This window comes from Mya arenaria, chromosome 15 (assembly GCF_026914265.1).
Source record: "Mya arenaria isolate MELC-2E11 chromosome 15, ASM2691426v1".
Taxonomy (NCBI): Eukaryota; Metazoa; Mollusca; class Bivalvia; order Myida; family Myidae; genus Mya; species Mya arenaria.
The window spans coordinates 44,967,495-44,980,151 of record NC_069136.1 but is presented as its reverse complement, the minus strand read 5'-3'; the positions used below and the strand labels follow the sequence as shown (position 1 = coordinate 44,980,151).

Here is a 12,657-nt window from a genome sequence, read left to right as displayed (position 1 = left end):
ACAAAAAACTGATGGTAGCAAAAATTGACTATAAGAAGTGAATATCCCAGTTCTAATTAGGAATCATAATAAATGAATAAGTTACAGTGCTTCATGGATTAATGAAAAATAAGTTACAACGGAAGCACATCCAAACAGAATAACCTAAAATAGAATCACTTAGAGCACCAATTCAAAACCTTGGGCTTGGCCCCAAAACATTATCAAATAATAACTCGTAAAAAAAGAGTAACATAGTTAATAACTTATTATAATTTAACAAAGAGAAAAAAAGGTATTCATGATGAAAACTTTACTAATTATCTTAAAAATTTACCATATGATTGCCATTTACAACAATAAAGTCATCAAAATTAGAAATTTTTAATGCATGAGCCTAGATTCTTTCACTTAGTGCTTGACATAAAATAAATCAGCAAGACCTGCTACATGCCTTTAAATCCAGAATTTGAGCAAACCCAAGTTTTTTACCACTGGGATTGCGTGCTCAGGCTTTATGTCATTTTCACTGGCACCAGATTTTCAAACTCGATCATTTAAAAAAAAAAAATCTTATAATTCCAAACTAAAATTTAAAACACCTAAAATGTGAAAAAATATTGATTTTTTTTAAAGAATATGCACTTTTACTGTATATATATATATATATATATATATATATATATATATATATATATATATATATATATATATATACAGTACAATTATAATAAGTGGATATTTATAAAAACAATCAATCACATTTTCGGTTTTATAGTTTATTTTGGAATTATAAGCCTTTTTTTATTTTATAAAAAAATGAGATTGAAAATCCGGTGCAAGAAGTAATTTTCATCACTGAACAAAAGAAGAAATTATAACATATTGTTGCTACTTTGAATCATGTAAACAAGCAAAACCAGTCACCTCATCTGATGGCTTTCACATGCAGCCTGGCGTTACAATCTGGAGTAAGATGTACATAATACACGAGCACCATGAACAGATACTAGCACTCCACCAATTTCCCCCATGTGATATGACACCAAGGGGCATAACTCAAAAACTATTCAAGCTAGCGTTCCGCCCCTTTGTATATGCATCAATCACATTGTCACTGGTAACATGATTGCCAAACTGAATACAAATATTTTTTCTTACTAATGACAACAATGGTGCCAGCCAACAACAACATGACTATGACAATGCCTCCACTTTATTGCTTCGAAGAACGGAAAAGCTAATGATATATACACATGCACTTGGCAGGGTTTAAACTCGCAAATACATATAGAATATCCAGCATTACGTGGACCACATCAGTTATCTGTCACAGAATGCTTTGTTAAGACCCTTGTACCCATCTGTTCAAAACTTTAATTATTGTTTCCCTCTTCAGCTACCATACTTATTCCCAGAATCTGTATATCTTCACAAACTGACAAAATTTACCAGTTTCGCTTATCAAATTACAAATATTTTCTCAAACCTACATTTTAACAAAATGGTTACACTTAGTATCTTCCATGGCCGAGAGTGTGAAATAGGTTCATCCCGACCCGAGGGTATGGCGAGGGCGAGAAATAATTAATTAGCATTCTAAATATTGCCACATGACTAGGCTTCTATGAGGCTACAGACGAAAGTCTTCAATAAGGGAGGTAATTACAATGCGATGACCATTAAAAAGGAGTTCCATACGGGTACTTGTTTTATGTTTGCCTGTGTGCAAGATAAGAATTTAAAGTTAAATTTTTGGATCTACATGTAATTATTTGAGTTGGGAGAAAAACTGATCTTACCGATAAAATGTGACTGACTATTTCTTATGGTATATAAACCATTTGAAATTCTGTTATACATTTTTCACCCATCAAAAGCCAATTTAAAGCAAAGGCACCATTCCCTTAAGCAGGTGTTTCTTAGAGCTGCACTCTTACAGATAAACCGTTTTGAAAATTTCAAATTTTTGTCTCGGAATGAGCCAATTTTGCATAAATGTCTGGAAACCATTTATACAAGACTGCTGTCATTAAAAGATCACATCACAGTTTTCTGCATAAAAATAAAACATATAAAAACCTGCGATGTGATCTTTTGTCAGCAAACTTACATGCATATCACTGGTTTTCAGACATTTCCTCAAATACTGACTTATTCTATGACAAAAAATATTTTTCTATCAAATCTGTCAATCTGTGAGAGTGCAGCTTTACCCTGAATATCTCAAGTCACGAACTGTCAAATGATTCTCTACTTGCTTATGGCGCAACCAATGGTAATTTTCTAAATGCACTAGCGGATCCAGGTCACTAGCCAGGTGCATGCCCCCTAAAATCGTACAAGTTTCCTTTACTTTCAATGTACATGTAAGAGAAAAAATAAATAAAATACGGCCAAAATGCACATTTTCGGACTAGCAATTGTTAAAATTTTCTTAGGAGAATACCCCGAACCCCAATCCAACAAATGGTTCTGAGGGAGGGGCATAAGTTAAAAGGTTACGCCCTAACTTACGCCCCCTCTTAAGTTGAATCCTGGATCCACCCCAGAAATGTGCATACTACGCTAAATGTAGTTTTTAACACTAAAATCTTGTATTTTGTATGTGTGAAAGTGCATGATTTTAATGAATTCAAAGTGTCGAAACTTTTGTAAAAGGATCCAATAAAAGGCTCTGGAAAGACTCGTTAAATACCCTGACTCACGACACTTAATTACTCAAATATTCTTCCTGATTCACACATTATAAATTTAAGTGAAAACCATGGCTCATAAAATAAGATACAAATACATGTAGATTCACAAGAACAACTTTGTAAATAAAATATGGCAGACACTAAAAAGTGAAAATTCTTGAATTTTGAAACGTGGTATTCATCAAGAATCATCGTCCTCATCATCTGCAAAGTCAACCGAGTCATCAAACTGATCCTTCGTCTCCAATAAATCATAATCCCTTTCTACGAACGTATCACCAGTTTTTTCACGCATCTTTTTCGTTCTTTGAAGGAACAGATCTTTTGCATACTGGTAGAGAGCAATATCTAGTTTATTCTGTTCTAATATTTCAGACTTCTGTCTTTTAGAAATATCTGTTCTGTCACTATGGGTGACGGGTAGCTGTTCAAATTCCTTTTTGAAGTGTATATCAAAGGTGTATTCAAACAGCTTTTGTGTTCTTAACTGGAATTCTGTAAGACCGAAAAAGTCCATATTTAAAAGATTTTCTTTGGCACTATCTAGTATTTTTTGGTCCCGATCTTCAGGTGTCATGCTACTGGTATTGTAACAATTAACCTTTGCAAGATCTGCAAGCATACGAGTTTGGCGGTTTTTAGCCAAGTTGTGTTTACAGCTTAAGAATTCATCCAGGGTCACATCTGACCAGTCAGTCCCGTTAAAGCAGAGCGGGACCTCATTTCCAACGGCACTATGTCCATTGCAAACCAGCTTGGCTGTTTTCCAAGTTGCTCCACGTTGTACATGTTTCCACTCGCTTAGAAAACGCTTCACCGGATCTCTCAGTACTGTAATGTAATGATACCTGAAAATATAAATTCAGATTAGCAGGGTACTTATATGGATACCTGATTTCATTTCTATGATTTAAAAAAAATAAAAAATTCAACAATTAGTCAATCCACCACCTTAGTTTACACAGTGGTGAAAAATTGGAGTAACAATATTTTATTGTGTTGAACAGTACTTAAAGACCCAACATCCGATCAGACTATCGGATGTAAATGAGCTATAGAAGAGGAGTGGCTTATCCGATCAGACTATCGGATGTAAATGAGCTATAGAAGAGGAATGGCTTATCCGATCAGACTATCGGATGTAAATGAGCTATAGAAGAGGAGTGGCTTATCCGATCAGACTATCGGATGTAAATGAGCTATAGAAGAGGAGTGGCTTATCAGTTAGGGTCAGTACCTGTGAAGTATTTATAGCCCAAGAATGTAAACAAACATAACCCATATCTGAGTGAGTAGCTACTTTGTTGGAATGCTTCAGATGTTGTAAGGCTCAATTAACAGATTCATTATATAAGAAAATGTTTACAACCTAGAAATGTTCCAAAATGTGAAGTCTTTAGCCCTGACCAACTGACCCATGCAAATTGGAACAGTTCATATATTGAATGGGTGGTATTTCTTTTGAAGTAAAATTGCATTTTAATATTAAGTGATTTTATTGCTTTAAAACGTAACACTCAAATCTACAATCTATGTTCTTGAACATTTTCAAAGAATGGTTAATTTATATTGACACAACTTTTCATAATTACTCTAAAAAATAATTTGTGTATAAGCGACCTACCCTATTATATTTCAATAGGAAAGTTTATTTCTGGCGGGATGATTTTGGCTCCATTTTATTGCTCTCACAGTCATTCTTTTGAATATCATCACATTACATATGGATGAAAATAAGCAGTTTTATCTATCAATTTTATTAAACGCGGACCAAAAATTAACCATTAAAGCATTATTCAATCACAATAATTGGGATTTTGTTAAAATTTACAAATAAATGGTTGTGAATGAACAGTCAAAACAACAGGATGTGTTACATAATAATTTAGAATATAATCATCAGCTAAGATTGCCTTCGCCATCAGAAGGAGCATTTTGGAAAATAATATTATAATATACAGGAAAATGAGAAACTAATGAAAATGATGTTTAAGATGGAACATGTACAGAGTGTTTATGTGTGACATATTACACATGAACAGGCAAGGCTCTGTGTATAGGCAACACATGAATAAAGTAGAACAGTTCACAGAGTGAGATATAAACAGTTCTGGTCAATGTTAGATCACAGTGCATGAAACAATCAAAAGTATTTAAAACAGAAAGCTAGACTACTGCAAGGGACAATGTTGATGTGACAGTATTCAGAATACAAAGAGAAATAATGCCAAGATGTGTACTTGAATTGGTCTGATCAAAATACCCAAATACAGCTGGCATTACCATAATGATATCACTGTGTTATATTCACTGGAATTTTATTGTCCCTGTTGTGAGAAAAAATGCAGCTGAACTCAGTAAGTTTATATGCATGCCATTTACATTATTGAAAATCTGATTCTAGATAGACCTATCCAGCATGTGCTCATGTTTACAAACAGAAGATCACATGATCAGTTTGTTAGCTCCTCCTACTATATTCAAATTTTGAAATTGAAGATATGCATTTCTTATTATCAAGACCATGTTTTAACATAAAACTATGATATATGTATACATATTGATGGACACACTTTCAAACTACATGTACATGCCTAAATTTTTATGGGTTGTAATAATTTGATTTTAAGGTTAAAATTTTAAAAAATGCTTCCCTGATTTGAAATGCTTTCAAAAAACAGGGGAAAACACCCGCCCGCCATTACCTCCCTTTTATACCCCAGTTGGGTCTTTAAACTGATTGAGTTCCTGATTTTGTGGTGCCAGTTAGTTTAAAAAGGAAGTAAATTGGTGCCTATGGCCTGATGTTTTCCAAGTAAAATGGAAAAATCTGAAAATGTAATTGACCAGGGATGGAAACTAACGGTTGCCCGTTCGCCCGAGGCGAGTTATTTTCAGATCAGGCGAGTGAATTGTCTAAGATGGTAGTTCGGCTGGGCGATAAGTTTTTTGGGGAACACGTTTTCTTTTTCATTTTGCAATTATTCATGTCGTAAAAATGACAGATCAAAACAAACTGCAGACGCTTGTTTTCGCTTCGAGCAAACGATCAATACATTCGGCCCTCTCGGCGCTATTGTTATATTCAAGAAAATCACTCGATACTTATGCTCTGGCCCGAACAGCCAATGAAAGCGATCGTTTAAGTTTTATTCTTTATCGTATTGGCGGCGCCCTAGTCTGTATGTATGTATGTATTTAGATCTTGCGGTCGAGGATAACCCGTGAAAGTGCAAGCACTTATTTCCAACGGGGTCCAGTTTTTTTTTTGCTGAAGGGACAGCACGCTGAAGAGGGAGTTTATGGATACAAGGAAGTCCGGGTGCGATACCCTAGCTCTTTTGGAAGAGACCACTTGGGTCTTTTACGTGCTCGGTGTTAAGCACCGATACACGGGGAACAACTTTCCTGGGTTAAACCAGTACTGAGTACACCACTTTTCCAAGCACTACCCTTTAAATGCCGAGCGCCTGGCAAGGGAGCTACTTGTACCAATTTTTAACGTCTTTCGGTATGACGCGGCCAGGGATCGAACCCACGACCTCCCGCTCCGTAGGCGGACGTTTAACCACTGGGCCACGGAAACGGTTGTTGTGACATTTTATAAACAATGTGGCGTTTTTGAAAGACTACTTTTTTCAGTCGTGAATGATTAGTTATATGGTATTAAGAAGGAAATAAAATTTAACATTGTTCTTTTTTTGGTAGAAAATATGGGCTCATAGATTTTAAGACGGGCAACCAAAACCCAAAAGTTGGTTGCCCAGACGGGCAACCATGCTGGCAAAGTTAGTTTCCATCCCTGTTGACTAGTTCCAAATAGGTCATTGTCTATAAAATAATGCATTCAGTGGTGTGTTAAATGTATCAGTTCTGAACAAAAATAAAGATGAGATCATCTAGAACTTGCATAACTTGTTACAGCCTACTGTTGACAATGTGGAAATCTGAACTTTCATAAAGTGCTATCCTACCATATGTTTTAGCAATTCCCTCTCATAAGTGTAGCTTTCTATTGACAAAGATAACCTCTCAACACATATTAGAAGTGATTAAGTACTTAAGTGCTTAAGTGCCCAAGGTTGATTTTATTAACTATTATAGTGCAATTGTGTGGTGCTTACGAGCCATTGTCATGTTCATGCAATGTAACTTAGTGGGAAACATATTTCTAAAGAAACTGTAATTTAATGAAACAAACATTTACAGCTGCTTAATTAATACAACTATTAATCTGCTTTAAGTATGACTGGTTGGTGCATGATAAATTAAAGGGACTTTACACCAGATTAGCACAAAAAAGTTTTTTTCTGTACCGAATCTCAGGAGTCAGGACAATTATTTAATAAAATGTTTTTCTCTTCGATATCATAATTGTAAACTGGTGTCACCAAAATTGCAGTCCAGTGTTGTTACCACTGTGCTACGAAGGCTTACCCTAAGCGGTTGGAATATTTAAGGAATATTGTAACCTAACTTGGTAATATCACGTGATATCATTGCCTAGCCAATCATGCATAAGGAATGAATTCTACTAGGTAGACACTAAGACATACCTAGTGATCGTTTTTAATTAAAAAATACAAAAAATCTGTGAAATAAATAAATTCATTGTAAACTGTGTGGTAACTTGAACTTCAGTTAGTAAGTTTCAATCCCTTGTACACATCGATACCAATTAAGTTTATGTCAGTTTTCGACAATTTTCTTCTTTTTTTCGCTATTTCATCGTACGGAGTACAGCCCCTTTAATACTTAATTCCAAAAAATCTTTGAAATTCTGATTCTGTATTTCCAGATATTTTAAGGCATAAATTGTGCAGATTTCAAGGGAGTTTCAACATGTATTCTTAAGTCTGTCACAATCTTTGCTGGAATGTTTTACCTAAATTACAATAGGGTATAGAGTACTCCATTAAAGCCATACGAATAAGATTTCTCTCTTGCAGCAATGTAAATGAAAATAATGTCCCTGAGTTTTCAAATGAGCAAGGTTTCAGTCGCCCAAAATAAATTACTTACAAAAGTTTAATATACCATGGACATCCTATCCAATGTGGCAAAAGTCTTTGAGAACAATTCTGCTTTGCTTGATGTTTTGAGCACATATGTAGCCCCAAACTTATTTGATAAGGGCACAAATTCGGAACATTTTTATTTAAAAGCAAAAATACATGGTATTACAATTATAATTAATAAGTATGCTATATTGAATAAACACTTAGCTGCAAAGTTATTTATTGTTTCTGCTGTTTTTTAAAAATATGATATAAAAATAAATGAAATGTAAAGCGTGATCTGTACTTATAAATATCTTGAATGTATGTCAACATTTATAACTGCATTAGGCCTCAAAGATGGGCATGCACCCTCTGATGTCATTCCCCACTTTGATCTTTAAGTGTATTAGAACACTGAATAGCATTTTTAGAAAAATACTCAACAAAACAAGATGAAACTTTGCAAGTGTTACAGTACACTCAACGAGTTAGACCCACTTTCCTCACTCACTCCGAGGGATAAAGTCGATGATCGCGGGTTTCCTCCAAGGGTAAAACTGTTGCCCTCGCTAAATCCCCCCCCCCCCGAGTTCCTCCGAGTGGCTATCTTACCGCCGATTTTAATATGAACGAAAGCGTTGAGAATCGTCCGATTTTATGAGCCCGCGGTGGAACACCGAGTCTAATCAGATAAGCAAGAAATCATTCTTGTTTAGAAGTTATTTATTTTTATGCTTATGCACATTCTTAAGCGTAAAAGATTCTTACATGTACCAACGTTTAATTTGTATTTGTGTCCGTAAACGCCAATTGTATATTGTCTTGAATAATAAACATTGAGTCATTAAAGTAGTGCAACTAATTTTATTGCATCATAAATCAGCCTACTATTTACACGATTCTGAACCATGACCTCTGACGTCAAGAGCGTGATCAATACAATGTAGAATATACTATTTATTATTGGTAGTTAAAAATAGCTATGACGTTTAATGGAATTTTTCACAGAAAACGAGGCAAGAAGGCCTTCAAAACCATGCGCGTTGAACTTTGAACACGTGTTTGACCTCCTGATTTTCCGAAAATGTGTAACCTAGCCTTTCTCTGATAAAATGTGTTTATCAATGTATTCAGTCATTAGCAAAAACACGTTTATAAGATGCATGCGCAACTTGTGAAATACAACTGCATTCTTGTGGTAAGCTAACTTCATGCAAAACTGGCAGAGGAAAAAGAATAATAGCAATTTATTGGAGCCGTCATAATTGGTTGAAAATTTTAATAAAAATCAAATAACTTCAGCATAGATTCTTATCAAGTGTACGCAGAGTTTCGCGGCATACATGCCATATCCCCCGGAATTTCAATCCATCCTCGGTCTCCCGGCGGGAGGTAAAAATCCCCCGCAATTTTTTTTTTTTAAGAGATTTTATATCAGGCAATAATGACGAAGTGAAACCACAGTATGTGAGTAAAACGGAATGAAAGGAAACAACCACGCAAGGGTGAAATGACTGTTTAAAAAAGGTTTGATAAATGCCGATAGGAAACCTTAACAACAAGTGATCAGTTAATTTGAAGTAATGATCAAAGGCAAAGAAATATTCCTATTTTGGAAAAGGAAGAAATTAATAATATTCACTCCATTCTCTTAGTGTCTGAACGTTATCATAGCTGATAGTGTTAAGCAGAAGTTTTTAAAAGACTTTGGAAGAAGTAATTTAATTTACTGTATGACATGACAGCAGACAACGCGAAAACTTTTTCTTCTTTACAGGACATTGCGACAGGTAAACACTGAAAGTTTACCTGTCGCACCAAATTTTTACCTGTCGCAATGTTACAAACAGTATTCAGTTACATCAGCCTAAACCTTGATTTTAAGCCTCTTTGTTAAATAAGTTTTGTAATTTCCCATTATAACAGGTTTAGATCATTTTGGTTAGATTTGTCTTACAGTACAATAATAAATTACAAAAAAAAAGCCAAACATAATGTAAAAAAATCAATATTCGGATCTTATAAATGTCATAATTTTATTCTTCCAAAAAAAACTCATCTGGTTCGTCTACCCATGGAACAGCTAGATCTTACTCTTTTTATTCATCTTTAAATTAAAGATACAATACGGTTAAAAATGTAACGAATTGTACTACTAGTCAAACTCAGGCACACCATTTATGCAAAAACGAAAGTAGAGTTCTTGTTATTGGCAATGTTAAACAGAGCGGAAAGAAAGTCAGCTCGGTATATTAATCATCATATTTAAATTAACACGATTGCCGGGAACCACTACATACGGAATTTTGTAATTTCCGAACATTTCCGTAAAATAAAAGTATAAGAGTACGAGCTGAAATCGGAACCTTACGCCTTTTATCGGCTTTTACGGAAACATGTCGAAACGGGGTTTACAAATAGTGAAACACGGATTAACACGCTGAATAATCATGATATAAAAATAACTCTGAACATTTATTTAGAAACTGAAAGTAAATTTTCCGAAAATTAAACGGTGCTGACTTCAATTTTTCACCGGACATTGTGACCGACCAAAACAAAAGTTTCGTCGGTCAAAATTGAAATATACCGGACATGTCCGACTGTCTGACGGACATTCGCATTGTCTGTGACAGTGTATCATAAGAATATGATAAATCATGACATAAAATAATTCTGTATAATGAAAAAGTTAGAGGTTTTCATACCAAAATATATATGAATACAATTTTTCGTACTTGCGTCTCAAAATAATTTCGCCAACTTAAACCTGCTAAAAATCTCCCTGAATACTACCAAAATCCACCTAAATTTCAGCCTTTCTGAACAAATCCCCCTAAATGGTCTCCAGAAAATATGGCATGTATGCGTGGAGTTAACCAGTCTGAGGAACGCCGAGTTTGTTATTCTTCGGTCGACTGATTTTACCCTCCGAGGGCCTTAAATTCAAACTCCAAGGAACGCGGACAGTCGATAAAATCATTGTGTTGTCCGCAGTAGCGAAAATCCGCGGAGGGAAACGGAAAGTGGGTCTAACTCGTTGAGTGTACTGTACCAAGGCAAGCCTCTGTATTGATCTCTGGATCATCGAATAAATGATCACAGTAAACAAATGCATCAGGGCTTTTTCACCTTCTTTGATAGGGGCTGAAATCAGGCTACTTCACAATTGGGAAAAACGGCATTTTTTCCCAATTTCCAGGTGTTTTTTTCACAAATCCCAGATATTTTTCCCAAAACGGAAGATCTTACTTTAAAAATTTACAATAAAAATTTATTCTGTTTGAGCAAATTATTCTTTTTTATCTTTTAAGTTGACATAAGAAGCATGCTGCATAACTTAAACCTTATTCGAGGACCAATTACTCCATAGAATTATATTGTTATCAATTTCCCATTTTGAGACGTTAACGCATTTAAATTTCCCAATTTGCAGAATTTCACGCATTTAAATTTCCCAAAATGAAAAGGCTAGGCCTCTTCACAACTTTTGGTGAAAAAGCCCTGTGCATACAACTTGTTTTAACAGGTGTTCGGGATTTGTGCCCTGTTCGGCAATGTTCCGTCAACAAGAATTGCATTTGTGAGTATTGGAGTCCAAATTTGAACCCTGATTTTATCCAAATGTTACGTGATGATGACGGTAATATATATATTATATACATAAATATATCTATATTTAAATTGCAAGTAACGTATTCAAACACACCTTCTCTTTCTTATTTTCTTTTCCTTTTTATTCATAGCCTCTTCAACACAGGAATTTAATTCTGTCCAGTCTGCATGAAGTCCACAGACCCAGCCGGTGGAATATCGGCTAAAAAGCCAAATTGTTTTTTTAGAAGTGTAACAATCACATCGCTTTTTCCTACGATGGCACTTACACGGAGATTCGAGTTCAAGATTTTTTACTAGATGCCTTCCAAAGGAGGTTCCTCCTGTTTTCTGAATGTGCAGAAAAACTATCACATCTTCTTTGTCGAAGTTGACTGGGTGTGACTCGACGAAAACAGTGTCATTGAAGTTGTTGTAAGGAAGGCGTCCATCCTTGTATGCATTGAAGGAATCAGTTATCTGGGAGATGTCGGACACCACGGCAGGCAATATTGCGTTTGGACTGCACGAGTCATTTCCGCAGGTATACAGAAAGACAAAGCCAGAAAACAGTGCGACTATGATCAAGAAAATAATCGCCTTTCTCCACGTCATTTTGATCTTAAATACACGTCTAATTGTATGAAAGTACAAACAGTTTCGGTATCGGTTATAGAGAACATAATGCATTGACAAATGTTGTCGTAATTCAATTAAGAAGTGCCAAAAAAATCATTTTTATTCAGCTGTCAACCATTTTTAATTATATTGATCGAATGATTGTGTCGTTATGAGATATTAATGTTCATCGTCATCATCATTATCGTCATCATCATTTGTCATCATCATCATCACTTGCCATAATATGTCATCATTTTTTATCATCATCATCATCATCATCATTATCATCATCATCATCATCATCATCATCATCATCATCATCCTTTGGCAGGGTGAACTAGACGCCCATCCATTCCAAACAGTTTAAGAAGAATCTGTGATTCACTTTTTTCTGGGCTTATTAGAAATTAATATAAATATAATATGATGTCACTGAGATAATAAGAATTATAACTTAATTTAGAAAATCATAACTTAAAGTGCTGCATTCTTCAATCCTTTTTATCAGGTTCCAATGTACTGTGAATTCAGACGATGTTAAAGCTGCACTCTCACAGATTTACCATCTTTACAACTTCTTTTTATTTTTTGTCTTGGAAGGGCAAAGTTTTGCGTAGATATCTGCAAACCAATGATATATGATTGCTGACAAAAACAGATCTGTGATTTTCATATTTCCGTTCGAAAATTAATGTTTTATGGCTTAAACCGTTACTAACGGTTTAAGAAAAATGCATAAAACATCATTTTTTGAACTTAAATAA

The 12,657-nt window shown here is 34.8% G+C and overlaps 1 protein-coding gene across 1 annotated transcript; it reads right to left on the bottom strand.

The window, feature by feature from the left end:
- Positions 1-710: 710 nt before the first annotated feature.
- On the bottom strand, positions 711-12,028 carry LOC128219750 (heparan-sulfate 6-O-sulfotransferase 2-like). The gene is made up of 2 exons (XM_052927708.1): positions 11,388-12,028; positions 711-3,526 (listed from the first exon to the last, which is right to left on the bottom strand). Exons 1-2 carry the CDS (start codon positions 11,960-11,962, stop codon positions 2,860-2,862), a joined length of 1,242 nt encoding a protein of 413 aa, XP_052783668.1. The 5' UTR covers positions 11,963-12,028; the 3' UTR covers positions 711-2,859.
- Positions 12,029-12,657: the final 629 nt, after the last annotated feature.